The following is a 14,612-nucleotide window of genomic DNA, read 5'->3' on the forward strand; positions in this document are numbered from 1 at the left end:
CGGCTGCCGGCATGGCGCTGGGGCTCACTGAAGAGAGGGGCGTTGACGGGCATTGACACTAAAGTAGCGGGCGCAGTTGGCAGCCAAGCAGCTCAGGGCGCTACTGTAGTTGGTGGGCTGGTCCCCATCGCAACAAGCCTGAGCTCCACCGTTGGTTGGGGGAAAGGAAAGAGAAAAAAATTAACACACACACAGACGCAGACGAAGACTGGGTCACAAAACAAACAAGGCGACTCAATGCCAGCCAGGGGCAGGACACACGGGCTCAAGCATAACGACGTAGGTTTTCCCGACGAGCGCCTGTTCCGTCTCGAATACCTAATTCTCCGCCTTCACATTACATACCCCCTTTATTCGATCTTCTCATTCCCTTTCCTTGTTCTACACTAGGTATACCCATTGAAACGCGCGCCTACCTTTAGCAAAGTAGCAGTACAAACTCCCCCGCCGCCCGCTATCCCGCATATTTATTGTTGCGGCATGTACTTTCCCAACACAACCTGGACGCGCCTCTGCTTTGCCGTCGCCGTTATACAGGGTCTGTTGGCTTTGGCCCTCGAAGCGTTAGTCCCCATCCGGGCACCCTCTTCCTCTCATCCCCCCTCTGGGACCCCGAGCCTTACCTAACCTTACCCAACACACGCCTCCATCAGTACTGACCGATACCGTGCAGCTATGTTTTCACAACGGTCGAGGAGGGCCTGGACCCGGCCGCCTACCAGGGCAACTCCGGCCACACGGTGCCCATGTACCTGGCCCTGTTCATCTTTGCGTTCGTGTACGAGATCATCATCGTGTATGACGCGCTGCGGCTCAGCAGCATGATCCAGCTGGTCGGGGTCTGCATCTACAATTTTCTGCTGCTCATTTACGCCGCCGCCCAGCCGCTGCACGTCAAGAGGGCGCTCGACCAGCTCGAGTCCTCCTTCGCCATGGGCACCACCCCGCTGCTCAACCCCGAGCACCACACCTGGCAGCGCATCCAGCCGGCCGTGTTCGCCGTCATCGTCGTCCAGGCCGTCGCCACGCTGGCCCTGGTCTTCCTCGTCTACAAGCTGCACTTCGAGTTCGCCTGGGTCGTGTACAAGGTCATTCACGCCGACCTGTCGATGAAGAAGCGCCTGCTCAACTTCCAAATCTACCTGGCCCTGATCAAGTTCGACTTCTTCTTCCTGCTCGGCTTCCTCGTGCAGGTGGCCGCGCTCATCAACGACCCGAAGCACGATCCCGAACTGGGCCTCTCCGTGGCCGGCATCGCCGTCGCCACCATCGTCATGTGCTGCGCCATCTACGTGGCCAAGATCGAGCACAAGGCGGGCACCGTCGGCATCATAGTCGCCTACCTGTGCGCGGCCATCTACCTGAGCTACAAGCTGTCGGTCCTGTACGACGAGGACAACTACCTGCTGATCGTCTTCGCGGCCCTCACGCTCGCCATGATGTTGTGCACCATCGTCATGGCCGGCGTCTGCATGGCCAGCTTCGACAAGGGGCTCCGGACGTACACGATGCCGCAGAAGAAGATTCCGGAAGAGGACATTTATTTGAATGCGTACCGGCAAAGCTACGCGTATCCACCCCAGTCTCCGAGGATGGATCTCGTGGACTAAAAGGGCAAGTGAGCCTTCCCAGCTCGATGGCGAAGCTCATCATCTCCGAGATGATGAGAAGGATCACCATGCCGTATCCTGGGTAGTGTCCTTGCTGATCTACAAGGCCGTTCGCCGCGCAGAATTATTTGTCCGATTATCAAAAAGATCTTCCTCACCCCTTCTCGGCCGAGAGTCTCTCCAGCTCATGCACCACTTAATATTGACCAATGTAATTTTCCATCACGTTTCTCAGCCCCAGGATGGGCACATACAAAAACCCCGCGTGAACCTGGGCGAAGGTCGATATTGACGCACAGTACCGGGCAGGTCCTCGACTCAGCGCACGAATAATCGCTATATTGGATACAAAACATTGGGGTACGAGCTAGAACGTACCGCCCACCCGGTATTTCTAATAGATTGACGTATGTTATCGACGAAAGGATCATGAACTCAGCAGGCATCGGACGGACAAATCTTGTATACTACTTGCTATCTGCTGAATTTCGAAAGCGGCGAAGCTGGAGAGCGGATTTACGGTCTTATGATTCCCGAGTCGGAGAGGAAACTAACAACCTTGGGACTCATTGCCGTCTCCACGGAACTAACTGAACATGAAACATGTTTTGTCGGCCGTGGCTAGACCATCTCGGCATTCGTTGGGCGGGCGGGCGTGATGTGCGGTAGAAGCGCCCCAATCCAACCTTGTTCACTGCTGGTCAGTTACCGAGGTCCCGGGACGGGCTACGGGTCATGCTATCTACATTAAGAAGTATGCATACATGGCCCCATAATACGTTTTACCGCCCTGTCAAGCCTAGCAGCCCCTGAAAGCTGTGTGTCAAGGAAATGCAGCTACGGCAGGTTGGTTGATACAAACATGAGATTGGATGCAACGAGGCACAGCTGGAGAGGGAAGAAATCCCGGCATAGCTTGAACTATGAATAGTAATGATCACAATGGTATGAAAATAGAAATAGACGCATATAATTCAGCTACTGCTACTACTACCTCATTACCTGACCATTTCAATGGAAAGCAAATTAGGTTATATAAGTAGTTGTGCAGTCGGCCGAGAATGCCCTTATGCCCTTGATGTTGTAACGGGTACCCCTGGAGAATTTAACCTGACAGGTGGGCCTCTCCACCTCGTATTCCCGGTCACGATCCACATAAATCCTATTTTTGAATCAGCAGTCCAGGGGGAGAGATTCAGGGGCCGGCAGCCGGCTCCTTTGCTCAGCCTCGCGTAGCGAGCTATGCAGATGCAATGCGTGCCATTTGCCATCGAGATCTCGTCGCAACATCTCTTTCTCTATCGTGGCGTTCAAAGTGATAGTCGTTTGGAGAGAAAGGACAAAAAAAGGCCTGCTCACACCTCTTCGCAATCACCACTCCAGTCCTAATTCCGCTCCCTCTCTTCACCGGTTCCATCTGGGGATACAGGTTGCCAAGACTGGCTCCCCAGGTCCCGTCGCTAGGAGGCTTAACTATTAAGCATAGGTACTTAGCCTGTATCATAGTCCCCCGTTTGGAGCCGGCTATTTGCCAGTGCCGACGTTAGGGGCTCTTCAGCAGAGACAAGGGGGAATGGCGATTCGACCCCTGCGCCGCCCTGCTACCGGGGTAGACAGCTAAAACGTCCCGCCGTCGGCCCTCCCAGCCAACATCACACCACCGGAGAAAACGACCCTTATGGGAGTCGGAAGACTAACTGTGCCACTCACCCACTTTGATGGGTCTCGGTCGAGCCCCATTTGGACAACCCCCGTCTCCATGCGAAGGGCCATTGGTATGGCCCACTGCCTCGGAAGAGGGCGGATATGGCGGGAGGAGTTTTGCCAAGGATCATGAACCGGCCGAGATGGATGTGCAAGTATATAAGACCCCCGTCATCGCCACCGATGGACTTCCCGTCTTGGCAGCATCATCCTCAACCACAGTCTTCTCAACCCACCGAAACAACAATTCGTTCCTTCCCGTTCGTTCGCAACAATGCAGTTCTTCTCCTTCGTCCTCTCAGCTGGCCTGTGTGCGGCCGCGACCATCCCCCGCCAGGCCGCCGCCGCCGACGGTAATGCCTGCGCCAACCCCGCCAAGCGCGTCGAGTGGCGCACCATGACCGCCGAGGTCCAGAAGCAGTACATCGACGCCGTCAAGTGCCTCAAGACCAAGCCCTCTGGCATGGGCCTCAACACCACCCGCTACGACGACTTCCCCTACGTCCACACCCATCTGGACAATACCAGTGCGTTGCTTTCCCCCTCCCCTCTTATCGTATCTGTGGCTAACGTTAGCAACTCACAGTCCACACGGTGGCCATGTTCCTCCCCTGGCACCGACTCTTCGTCCAGGTCTACGAGGACTCCCTTCGCGACTGCGGCTACAAGGGCCCCATGGCGTAAGCACTTACCCCCTGGTAGTCTCCTGCCAAGCAGACATGGCTAACCCCAACACCAGCTACTGGGACTGGACCCTCGACACCGCCGACGTGACCAAGGCTCCCGTCTGGGACGTCGAGACCGGCTTCGGCGGCAACGGCGACCCGGCCATCGACCCCATGAAGGAGAGCAGCAGCAAGAAGTGCCTGGTCGACGGCCCGCTCAAGGGCTTCGAGGTCGCCTACACCATGAACGGCTACGCGCCGCACTGCCTCGCCCGCAACTGGAACAGCGGCATCGCCTTCCCCGGCGACATGCTGGCCGACTCGTACACCAAGGAGGTCGTCGACGAGGTCTCGGCGCAGAAGACGTACGTCGACTTCCGCTACAAGCTCGAGGGCGGGCCGCACGGCGCCATCCACTCCGCCGTCGGCGGCGACATGAGCCCGGCCACCTCTCCCAACGACCCGATCTTCTTCCTCCACCACGCCCAGATCGACCGCCTCTGGACCCAGTGGCAGATGGAGAAGCCCGAGACGCGCACCACCGAGTTTGGCGGGCCCAAGACGCAGGATAAGGAGCCCGGCGAGGCGTCGGCGGAGGATGTCATGCCTTACCTCGGCCTGGTGCCGGATGTCAAGGTCAAGGAGATCCTGGCCACTGGCACCGAGCGCCTTTGCTACACCTACTAGAGAGTGTGTGTCAATAAGAGGGGGTAATAAGGAGGTAGCCATGAGCTGGATCTCAAGGACGCATTGATGCGTGCGAAGGGTTGGCTGTGTTTCTGCTTCAAAGTATATATATATAGTATGCTGCGACAATGTACATAGAGAAATAGGGAAAAAGACTTGATTGCGTGCCTGGTGCCACCATTTGTATAGTATACTTGAGTGTACTATTCCAGACGTGATACTCTGTACCCGGCGCGTGTAATATTATTCTTAGGCACGAGACAATGCTAACTTCTTCCCTATATAATTATGCCATTTTCTTGGCCCATTTCTCCAGAAACAGAAGGAAACCCTGGCAAATCTTTTCAAGAACGGAGTCCGTTGTATATAAATCGAAACCTTGAGAGGACTTAAATAATATCGCTATGGAATCACTATCGCGCTTCAGCTTCCGTGGAGTCAGTCCACTGGGCACCAAACCCTCACTCAGTCTGACTCCTCCGCAATCTTAGCAATCAAGTCCGCGCACTCCTTCGCCTTGCCCACGAACGGACTATGCCCGGCCCGGATCCGCTCCGTCCGGAACCCGGGCATGCTCTCGACCAGCTTCTCCTGCAGCGCGACGGGGAGGGCCCGGTCCAGTTCGCAGATGACGTAGGTCTTGGGGATGGTGATGTCGGCGACGACGAAGTCGACGGGCGTCTCCATGGCGTCCTGCGACATGGGCACGAGCTTCGCCAGCCAGGCGTCGCGCTCGGCCTCGTCGGGAAAATCATTAAAAAGGGCGTCTTTGGCTTTTTCGTTGACCAGGGTGAGTTGGTCCTGTCACCAAGCATAGATGTTAGTTAATAGCAAAAGGCTGGTTCCTGGCTCTCGTGAGTGAGTGATGGATGGCATACCCCGGGGTTTGGGACAGCGGCGTCGTGCCATTCGGCCCATTCGCCGCCGAAAGCCTGCAGTAGGGTCATGCCGCGTTGCAGGATGGCGAAGCCGGCCAGGTAGACGATGCGCCGGAAGCCTCCCTTCTTGCCGGCCGCGGCGCGGTCCTGGACGCCGTTGCCCTCGGTAGCGGCACAGGCTGGAATGCCGCCGTAGGAGTGACCGATGATGATAATTTCCTTGCCTTGGTCGAAGAAGGGCTCGACGAGGTCCAGTATCATCTCTTTGTCCGCCTCCCAGGTGACGCCGTGCTTGTCGGCGCCGACTTCGTTTCAAATCTGGGTTTAGCAAGAGGTTTCCACTAGACACTCACTCTGTATGACTGATTTATCGCTTACCAGTCTTCAGCTCCGGACAGAGGAATGTGTACCCGAGCTTATTGAGTTCATGCTTGAGCGGGTCATACATGCATGGAAGATGCCAAGCGCCGTGCACTATGAGAATGATGGGCTTGGAAGATGCCATTTCGACGGCCCGTACCTCGGAGAATATGGCAGTCAAGTGAGAGAGAGGACGGAGATGCAGACAACGTTGAGGTTGGCTTGTATATCAGATAGCAATGGTTTCAAAGGCGTCTCAGCTGGTCCATCGCCCTGTTTATATCTTTTCCCCAACGGCCAAGCGCCAAGGCACGGAAGGGAACTAGCGGTCGCCCTAGAGGTAAGGGTGACGATCCAGTATCCCGCACGTGGGTTGCCATACTCAGTGCTTCCTTAACAAAATTATAGTTGATTTAGCATACTAGCCGCGTATTTACTTTTCCATTTTACCCTTTCAGGTCGAAAACTATGGGTTTCCGGTAACTTCGCCACCCAGCCACGAGAAGGCAACGAGAAGGCCACGAGATGTCCACGAGGGGGCCACGAAGGAAAAGGGGGGCCTCTGCCTAAACGGAAGTGATAACCGGCAGGTGAATATTAACAGGCAAGAATCTATTCTGCAAGGGGTAAAGTTGCTCACCCTTGCTTGGCAGACGGGCATGCGGAGTGGGATGCGAGCCTCGCTGGAAGAAGTAATAAGTCAGCGGCCCAAGCTATGCAAGCTTCTTGACGATGGCTACAAGATTGGGCTGGAAATCACTTTGATGAATTTGCCCACTGTCCATTCGAGACTGGATAAGGGGCCAATCACACGGGCAACCAGTTAAATCAAGATTGAGAATCAGGTGATGACTATCCTAGGCTACCAGTAACCTCCGACGCGCCTGGGTACTTCTGAGCATGGGTGTATGATGCAACGGAACATCATCCCTGCATGGCGCGGAGGATCAACCAATCAAGTACGGAAAATTAGTGTTGCTGCCTGGTAACGGTCGCAGCACCTATCGATTCTTGTTTGACTGCAGCAGCCTTCTCAACATACAATGTCGTGAAACTCTGCATGAGCCACCGATAGTATCACATAGCCAGCAGCAAATATCGTTAATTTTTGCAATGAAGCAGGGACGATCCAAACGTCTGCGTACGGACGTAAGCCCCAGCAAGGGGTGGGAGGAGTCGCCGCCACCACCCCCGACCTGCTTGCTCGAATCCCTCCCTTCCGACGTAGTGGCGGTACTGCTGTCAGGTACAGATTACATCGCCGACCTGCACGCCCTGATCCGCGCCTCGCCCGTGCTGTACCGGGTCTTCCTACTGAGCAAGCAGGCCGTGCTCTTCAGCTTCGTCGCAAGGCAGTTTGGCCCGGCGCTGCGTGATGCCGTCGCCGTGACATCTGATCCCTAGTATTATCAATGCCACGAATACGTCACCGGAAGAGTACACCCGAGCCTGCGAACGTCTGCTCCAAGACTACGTAGAGCTGCCCCGGAGCAGCAGCGGACTCGCCGCGGTGATCGACCCCTCCTCCCTCGAGGCGACCATCGCGCTCCTGCACTTTCACCGGACCGTACAACACTCGGTCAGCACAATCACAGATACGCAGTTCCTGCAACTGCGCAAGCTGAGCCGCGAGGGGAGGCGCCGGCCCCGCCAGCGTCACCGAGCAACGCCGCCTCGCGCGGACCCTAGTCCGCCACCAGCTCCTCGTCTTGCTCGAGCTCCGCGGCCGCCTGCCGCACGAAGCCGCGGTGCGGCGCGGCTTCCTCGACCTCTTCCTGCCCTGGGAGAAGGAACAGCTCGTGCGCGTGCACAATATCCTGGGCCGGCTCTGCGCGCCGGGTCTGGTCATGCCGCGCCAACCGATGGGGAAGCACGTCGCGCACCTCTACAAGCTAGGGTCGCTGAAGAAGAGTTCAAACCGGCCCTCTCGTTCTTCGCAGCGGACGGGCGGGAGGAGGACCTATCTGCCCTTCTTCGATATGCTGCGGGGCGGGCCGCTGCCGCAGAGGCTGCGGAAGATGCGCGGGCCTGGTGCGCCGCCTATGGACATGGCCTGGAACCCGGTCCGACTCGGCGTGGCCGAGGAGCACCGGGGAGGGGGACTGGGACTGGTAGAGGCGCAGCTCCGTCGCGAGCGCGAGCGGCCGCGGCTGGTCTACGACGAAGACGCCGACGCGCGCGGCGACGATGGGGCCCCGCCTTTCGCCTGGGTGGACGCGCACGATGGGCTGCATTGCCAGCGCTGGGGCACGCAGCTGCGCTACGGGCTGCTGGCGTCGGGCGGCGGCGGTGGTGGTGATGGTGGTGGACAAATAGACGTGGAACCGCGCTTTACACGGTCCCAAGTCACCTGCTTCCGCGGGATGGAGTCGTGGTGGTGCCACCTTGGTTTCCTATTTTGGGACCGGGAACGTGTCGAGCAGTTCCAGAGGAAAAGGCTACCGGTATTTGAAACGGGGTGGCTTACGGCTATGCCACCTCCGTCACGCGCCGATGAGTTGTTGGGGCAGTTTAAGAAAGTGTTTGGGTATGTGTAATGGGTCAAAGGGCCATCTAGTCAGTCCCCCGGTTCCGTGAGCCTCATCAACGACAGGGGACGTAAGCATCAGTAAGATTTGCCTTCGCATAATTCTGCACAAGGCTCCGAGACAGCTCCAGACTGCAGCCTGATATGGTCTTGACAGGGATGAATGTGATGGCTGTGCAGGTCGGCTGGGATGGGTTTAGAATAGAAACCAACTTATCGTTCCATACTGCCTTACCCAAGGTGGATGCATCTAAGCAAGATAAAAAAACCCGATCTTAAAGCTACCATGCCAGGCGTGATTCCTAATGATACGAGGAGAGGTAATACCCATGCAATTGTCTCTTCAGCTATATATAATTGCTCGGAGATTGGGCTGAGTGAGATTTAAGCCGTATGAACCCGAGTCCGTGTTGGGTAGTATTCTTCTTTTCTTTTTCTCGTAAGGCTATCCGTTTCATCGAGGCTTTGCTTGATGCCCCCCTGAACCAACAACTGCCGAAGTCCCAAACGTTGATTAGTGATACGACCTCAATTGCTGGAACATCTACCCCGACACCACCCATGAAGAATTCTACAATCAATAACTTTTTAAAGAAACAGCACCTTACGATAAGGGAAATGCTAGTGATATTCGAATGGACGTCTTCGTTTCATATAATGGGAATCGTCAATGCTTGAAAATGCATGTGCATGGGTCCTGGCACATGGTAGGTATATGGAGGGACAGTAGTTCAGGGGCTCACGCGTAATTATTATCGTGTCACCTTCCAAAAATATTCCCCAACAAAACACCCCCGCGTATCTCGGCGAGGCTGCACAGACTTTTCCCTTTCCCAGAAAGAATCACCAGTTGAAAAAAGTAACATAACATGTCGATGCCCACCGTTCAAGCAGCAGTCCATAGCTGGGGCACACAAGGTCGAACGCCGATTCATCGTCAAGGACTGCCGATATGCACGAGCTAGCCATTTTATCCCCGGCCGACAATGCGGCCTCGGAAGAGAGGTTACTTCCCCAAGCGACATTGGCAACCGAGCCCCCGCTGCCAGGTCCACTTGAGCACGACCTAGTCGAAGATACGTCCATGTCCGCGAGCAACGAGCAGCCGTTTCGATGCAGTGTATTCGCCAGCCAGGACGCTTTGGCTCTTTGGTTCCCACGCGTCAAAGAGACCAACACCCGTCGCATTCGGTGGTCCAAGCGAAGACGGGCTCTTGGCCTGCAGTTGGGAATCGCAGTAATCGTTTTCTTCGCCAATCTGGGCCTAACCATCTTCGCCTTCACCCACTTCGGAAGCCAGAACGGAGTGGGTCTCCTCTACGCCGGGGACTGTGAAACGGTCAAGCAGCTCGATCGGTGGCTGCACCTGCTCATCAACGTGCTTAGCACCGGGTTGCTCTCGGCCTCCAACTACTGCATGCAACTGCAAGCGGCCCCGACCCGCGAGGAGCTCGATGAAGCGCACAAAAAGGGGGGACTGGATGGACATAGGTATCTTGAGCTTGAGAAATATACGCCACATCAGCCGCCACAAACAGATCATCTGGGCCCTTCTGGCTTTGAGCTCTGTGCCGATACATCTGATGTGGGTTGCTCGACGGAATCGTGTACAGGCCCACGCTGACTGTCGCCATTTAGATACAACTCGGCTGTGTTCCAATCCTTGGGCTCCAACAGCTATACTGTTGCCGTGGTCAAGGACTCTTTTCTGCAAGGCGCCCCTTCGACCTCGCGGTGTCCGAACGGAACCGTGCGGGTGACCCAGGGTGGGACGAGGGGCGAGTGAACCCCCGATCGATTATTATTCGACGATAACGAGTATGAGGGAGGCTGCTAGCAACGGCTCCTACCAGGAGCTAAGCATCCCGGACTGCTTTGCACTCTATAACGACTACTTTGCGCCACAGGGAAACGTCCTAATCTTGGTCCAGAACCAGAGTGTCCAGCAGGCGGCCAATGACAGTGTCCTCATCCACGTCGGCATTGTGCCGCGCTTGGACAACTGGGCCAAGAACATGTGGGCGATCGCGAATGGAACCGGCACCTTCCGCTCCTTCGGACCCCCCGACCCGGTCACGACGTGGTTTCTGGGTCCTCCCCGTTACCAGGTCGCGCGCTGCCTCGTCGAACCACCGAGCCGGGAGAACAACCGCTGTCGCTTCGAGTACAGCCCCCTCATCCTCATCACGGTTTGCGTCTTGAATCTCTTCAAGGCCGGACTCCTGGCGGACACGTGGATGCAACACCAGAATGCTGGACAGGGGCGCGGTAAAAGGAAAGATGCTGGGACCGGAGTCGCATCTGGCGACGATGACGGCACGAGAAAGCAAGTGCTATCCACGCTCGGGGACGCCATTGCCTCTTTCATGCGCACCCCCCGACGACAACACCCGTGAAATGTGTTTGGCGACCAGCGACCACTTTGTTTCCCACGGGCACCTCGGGGGCGGCAGGTCCAATTACCACCAGCTCGAGCATTTGCGTTCGGAGCCTTTCCAGCTTCAACCCAGGCGCTGGATGCATTCCGTGAGCCTCGGCCGGCGGATTTTTACCTATTCTCTGTAAGCTACCTTAACTGTTTCTCCCACTCACTCTATGCGTGCAATTACCGTCGGTCCGGTCTAACCACATGGATACGTTGCAAAGCTACTTGACAGTCCTCGCCGTCGCCTTCGCCCTCCTCGTCATCTCCTTCACCTCCCTCCGCCACCGCAGCATCCGCATCAGCATCCCCAGCTTCTGGGACCTCGGCTTCGGCGCCCTGACGCCTTTCACGTACTTGGTCATCGGCCTGCCGCGCGGCGACCCGGAAGGGCTGATCGCCAACGTGCTGCTGGCGAACTTGCCGCAGCTGCTGCTGTCGCTGACGTACGTCTGCTACAACGCCACGCTGAGCGCCTTCTTAGTTCAGCGCGAGTTTGGCCTCATGCATCGCGAGGACAAGCGCCGGACCTTGCGCGTCTCGGAGCCGGTCGGGCTGCAGCGCTCGAGTTATACGATTAGTCTGCCGCTTCGTTACGGTATCCCACTATATGCTGCGTCGGGCCTGATTCATTGGCTCATCTCCCAGAGCCTGTTCTTGGCTCGTATCACTGCTCTACAGGACCAGCACGGTACGGTGGATGTGCGGGACTCGTTCTCGACGTGTGGCTACAGTCCGATTGCTGTGCTCGCAAGTAAGTGCCCCTTTCCTTCTCCATCCACCTGAGCGGTTGAATGAGTGACTAGCTGACCTTGCATTCCTCCGAATCATCTAGCCGTGCTCGCCGGTCTGATCCAGGTGCTGGCCTTGGTTATCCTCGGATTCCACAAATACGACGGTGTCATGAGAATAGTGTCCACCAACAGTCGGGCCATTAGTGCCGCCTGTCACGCTCTGGAAGAAGACAGGAAAGAGGGGTACTTGCTTCCCTTGCGCTGGGGAGTTGTGGAAATCAAGGAAGGTGGTGTTGGGCATTGCACCTTCACCACGGCCCCACAGGATGGGCCTGGGGTTGAACCCGGTACCGGGGTACGGGCGCCTACGCCGGGGGAGGCTTTACCAGTAACCCCAAACTAGAATTTTGGGCTCAACGGTGATGGAAAGAGCAGCATATAAAGCCGCGTTTCGGCTTCCAGCCCTGATGTACATTCTGGATGATGGAAGTATCTCGCGTTCCTTATTGATCGATCAAAATTGAAACAAGGAATAGTGAACAAGGACCTTGGTGTCCAGTAAAGAGTCGGATATGGAAGAAGTATGCAAATACATTATGTCAACGTGGCATTTCAGTCACTTCATTGGTTCTTTTCTTTGTCTTTAGAGTGTAAACAATAGTCCTGTTTCAAACAAGGCGACCCCTTATCAGGGCTTTGTGCTCTAGACCAAGGTGGGCTATATAATATGATTCTTAACCCTCCCAGACGAACATCAGAAATCATCAAGATATCACATCATCTACAAGTATCCAACAACCAAACACTCACATTCACATTCACACTTCCCTTCTACCACAAGGGAACTTACACTCGAAACGATTCCTTGAGCCTTTTCATCTCTTCACCATTTACACTTACACTACCAGCAAAATGGCTTCTACTACCATGACCACCCAGGCCACCCAGGCTACCCGCGGTGCTGCCGCATCCTCCTCCTCTTCCCAGTGGAGCCGCTGCCAGTGCCAGTACGTCAAGGAGTCCCGTTTCGAGTGCGGCCACACCGAGCTCCACCACGGCGGCGCCCGCCCCTACTGCCTCCTCAACGGCGCCTGCGCCGACCTCGGCGACGTCCGCGCGCTCGTCTTCCTGGTGACCAGCCCCGGCGGGCCCCAATCCAACAGCAAGGCCGCGGGCGAGCTCTGCGCGATCTGCCAGCGCCTGGGCCCGGACGCGGATAGGCTCGTGGATGTGTTCGGGCAGCTGGTCACGGCGTACCAGGAGAAGCCGGCTCGGCAGCTGAAGGCGTACATCCGCGCTTGCGGCGGCGAGAGGCTGGGTTGGGTTTACAACGAGGCGTTCAAGGCGCAGCAGGCGAAGAATGCGGCCCGTCAGAACCAGCAGCGCAAGGACGCGGCCAAGAAGCAGCAACCTCGTCGCGAGGTTGCGAGCCCGGCTGTCCAGCCCGCACCAGTGGCGGTGGTGGAGCAGCGCGCGCCGGTGGCGGAGGTCAAGACAACCAACGGCCAAGGTAAGCTTCTCTACTCCAAGGCGGTCGGAGCCAAGTGCCCCAAGCCCGAGACCAAGCCCCAGCCCCAGCCGGAGATCCCTGCGCCGGAGGAGTGCGAGCCCGAGTGTGAGTCGGGGCCTGTAGAGTACGAGCCGATCCCCGAGATCCATGATGGTATCTATCTCTTCGGCAAGCCGATCGCCGGTACTAAGCGCATGTCCTACTCCAGATCGGTCGGGGCCAAGTGCGTGCCTAAGCCTAAGCCCCAGCCGGCAGCGCCCTTGGCGCCTGAGCCTGCTGCCACGCCCACTACTGCTTCTGTCGCCCAGGATATCCTTGGCGAGCAGAAGCCAGTTGGAAGCTGGGCTGAGGAGTGTGAAGAGCTGGATTCTTGGAACTAGGTGAGTGAAGGTAGGTGAATGTAGAGTGTTGTGGTCCTTTCCAAAGGTAGGTAAAGGGGGTGTTGGAGCAATACTTGAATGATTTGGTGTTGGTCGGGATGCATGGCGTTTTTGTTTGGGGAATTGCTACGCCTACTGCCATTCTGACATTGGCAGTAGACCTACTATGTGTTTAACATTGTAGGTACATAGTAGCACTCCCAGTTTTTGTTTCTTGTTTACGTCAAAATGAAAAGGATAAGAAGAGTTGATTTAACTTGAACACTTCAATTTGTACTTGTACTTCTTCATATATATAGCTTGTTCGTATTTGTAATAATCATCGGTCCTTGTGCATCCAGTGACATCATCCTTTTCGCTGTCGTTTGTCGTTCAAGTCGATTTCAGATGACGATGTTCACAGGATGGCAGACAGCAGTCTGTTTGCCGTCAAAATCTTTCTACGACGGCCCGAGGTCGACGTCCAGAGCTGGCAGGCAGATCTCGCGGAAGCCGACCACGAAAATAGCAAAACTACGGAGACCATCATCAGGATTCTAACTCTGCTTGGCAGCCGCAGAGATCCCGCCGTCTTCCGCAATACCGAGATCGCCGTCCACATCGGCCCGGGCTATCAGAACCAGGGGGTACGACTGCGAGGCAATCGACTGGAGCCTGAACTGGGCCTTTGCGTACGCGGGCATGCACCGTGTCGCCCTGAGCTTTTTTGATAAGAGGTTCTAGGAACTCGACATTTGAGCTTGGTCGAGATAGAAGATAGAAGTGCCGAAAAGTGCATGAAGAACAGACTTGATGCTGGGGCACCATGTCGCAGGCTACAAGACCCGACAGAGGCCCCGATGCCCATTGCCAGCCTCGGTAGACACGATCGCTCGGGAATCAGGGTGAGGGCGCGTGATCTCGTGTTTCCTGTGAAACGACATGGGAGGCGCCAACAACCTGATGTGTGGCATGAGGCTGCGATCATACTTATCCTACATCATTATCGTACATGCACGACCAGTCTGGACAAGAAAATGAGGCTCAGCGACTGGCTGGCTTAGACGGAAAATTTCCGGCGCCAAGACGATGGGAGCATCTCGTCCATCACACCACGGTGAAGGCCGGCTCGGCCTCGCGGCAGTTCGAAAGGTGC

At 56.3% G+C, this 14,612-nt stretch overlaps 9 protein-coding genes across 9 annotated transcripts; 8 read left to right on the forward strand and 1 right to left on the reverse strand.

Annotated features, from left to right (window-relative positions):
* Positions 1 to 480: 480 nt before the first annotated feature.
* PG997_007003 (uncharacterized protein) lies at positions 481 to 1,610 on the forward strand (the record flags this gene model as incomplete). The annotated part of the gene is made up of 2 exons (XM_066811318.1): positions 481 to 563; positions 674 to 1,610. The coding sequence occupies 2 exons, from the start codon at positions 481 to 483 to the stop codon at positions 1,608 to 1,610; spliced, it is 1,020 nt and encodes a 339-aa protein (XP_066670241.1).
* Positions 1,611 to 3,588: 1,978 nt separating this feature from the next.
* On the forward strand, positions 3,589 to 4,666 carry PG997_007004 (uncharacterized protein; the record flags this gene model as incomplete). Its single annotated transcript, XM_066811319.1, has 3 exons — positions 3,589 to 3,841; positions 3,901 to 3,994; positions 4,054 to 4,666. 3 exons carry the CDS (start codon positions 3,589 to 3,591, stop codon positions 4,664 to 4,666), a joined length of 960 nt encoding a protein of 319 aa, XP_066670242.1.
* A 465-nt stretch (positions 4,667 to 5,131) lies between these two features.
* On the reverse strand, positions 5,132 to 6,049 carry PG997_007005 (uncharacterized protein; the record flags this gene model as incomplete). Its single annotated transcript, XM_066811320.1, has 3 exons — positions 5,132 to 5,467; positions 5,545 to 5,849; positions 5,923 to 6,049. The coding sequence occupies 3 exons, from the start codon at positions 6,047 to 6,049 to the stop codon at positions 5,132 to 5,134; spliced, it is 768 nt and encodes a 255-aa protein (XP_066670243.1).
* A 915-nt stretch (positions 6,050 to 6,964) lies between these two features.
* PG997_007006 (uncharacterized protein) lies at positions 6,965 to 8,441 on the forward strand (the record flags this gene model as incomplete). Its single annotated transcript, XM_066811321.1, has 3 exons — positions 6,965 to 6,978; positions 7,309 to 7,559; positions 7,594 to 8,441. 3 exons carry the CDS (start codon positions 6,965 to 6,967, stop codon positions 8,439 to 8,441), a joined length of 1,113 nt encoding a protein of 370 aa, XP_066670244.1.
* A 942-nt stretch (positions 8,442 to 9,383) lies between these two features.
* On the forward strand, positions 9,384 to 10,217 carry PG997_007007 (uncharacterized protein; the record flags this gene model as incomplete). The annotated part of the gene is made up of 2 exons (XM_066811322.1): positions 9,384 to 10,036; positions 10,070 to 10,217. The coding sequence occupies 2 exons, from the start codon at positions 9,384 to 9,386 to the stop codon at positions 10,215 to 10,217; spliced, it is 801 nt and encodes a 266-aa protein (XP_066670245.1).
* Positions 10,218 to 10,251: 34 nt separating this feature from the next.
* PG997_007008 (uncharacterized protein) lies at positions 10,252 to 10,827 on the forward strand (the record flags this gene model as incomplete). Its single annotated transcript, XM_066811323.1, has 1 exon — positions 10,252 to 10,827. The coding sequence occupies one exon, from the start codon at positions 10,252 to 10,254 to the stop codon at positions 10,825 to 10,827; it is 576 nt and encodes a 191-aa protein (XP_066670246.1).
* A 233-nt stretch (positions 10,828 to 11,060) lies between these two features.
* On the forward strand, positions 11,061 to 11,990 carry PG997_007009 (uncharacterized protein; the record flags this gene model as incomplete). Its single annotated transcript, XM_066811324.1, has 2 exons — positions 11,061 to 11,607; positions 11,689 to 11,990. 2 exons carry the CDS (start codon positions 11,061 to 11,063, stop codon positions 11,988 to 11,990), a joined length of 849 nt encoding a protein of 282 aa, XP_066670247.1.
* A 509-nt stretch (positions 11,991 to 12,499) lies between these two features.
* Positions 12,500 to 13,477, forward strand: PG997_007010 (uncharacterized protein; the record flags this gene model as incomplete). The annotated part of the gene is made up of 1 exon (XM_066811325.1): positions 12,500 to 13,477. The coding sequence occupies one exon, from the start codon at positions 12,500 to 12,502 to the stop codon at positions 13,475 to 13,477; it is 978 nt and encodes a 325-aa protein (XP_066670248.1).
* A 404-nt stretch (positions 13,478 to 13,881) lies between these two features.
* On the forward strand, positions 13,882 to 14,200 carry PG997_007011 (uncharacterized protein; the record flags this gene model as incomplete). The annotated part of the gene is given in 2 exon segments (XM_066811326.1): positions 13,882 to 14,103; positions 14,117 to 14,200. The coding sequence occupies 2 exon segments, from the start codon at positions 13,882 to 13,884 to the stop codon at positions 14,198 to 14,200; spliced, it is 306 nt and encodes a 101-aa protein (XP_066670249.1).
* Between the last annotated feature and the right edge of the window lie 412 nt (positions 14,201 to 14,612).

The sequence above is a fragment of the Apiospora hydei genome (genome assembly GCF_038363865.1).
Source record: "Apiospora hydei strain CBS 114990 chromosome Unknown utg000005l_segment0_segment0, whole genome shotgun sequence".
In the NCBI taxonomy this organism is placed as follows: domain Eukaryota; kingdom Fungi; phylum Ascomycota; class Sordariomycetes; order Amphisphaeriales; family Apiosporaceae; genus Apiospora; species Apiospora hydei.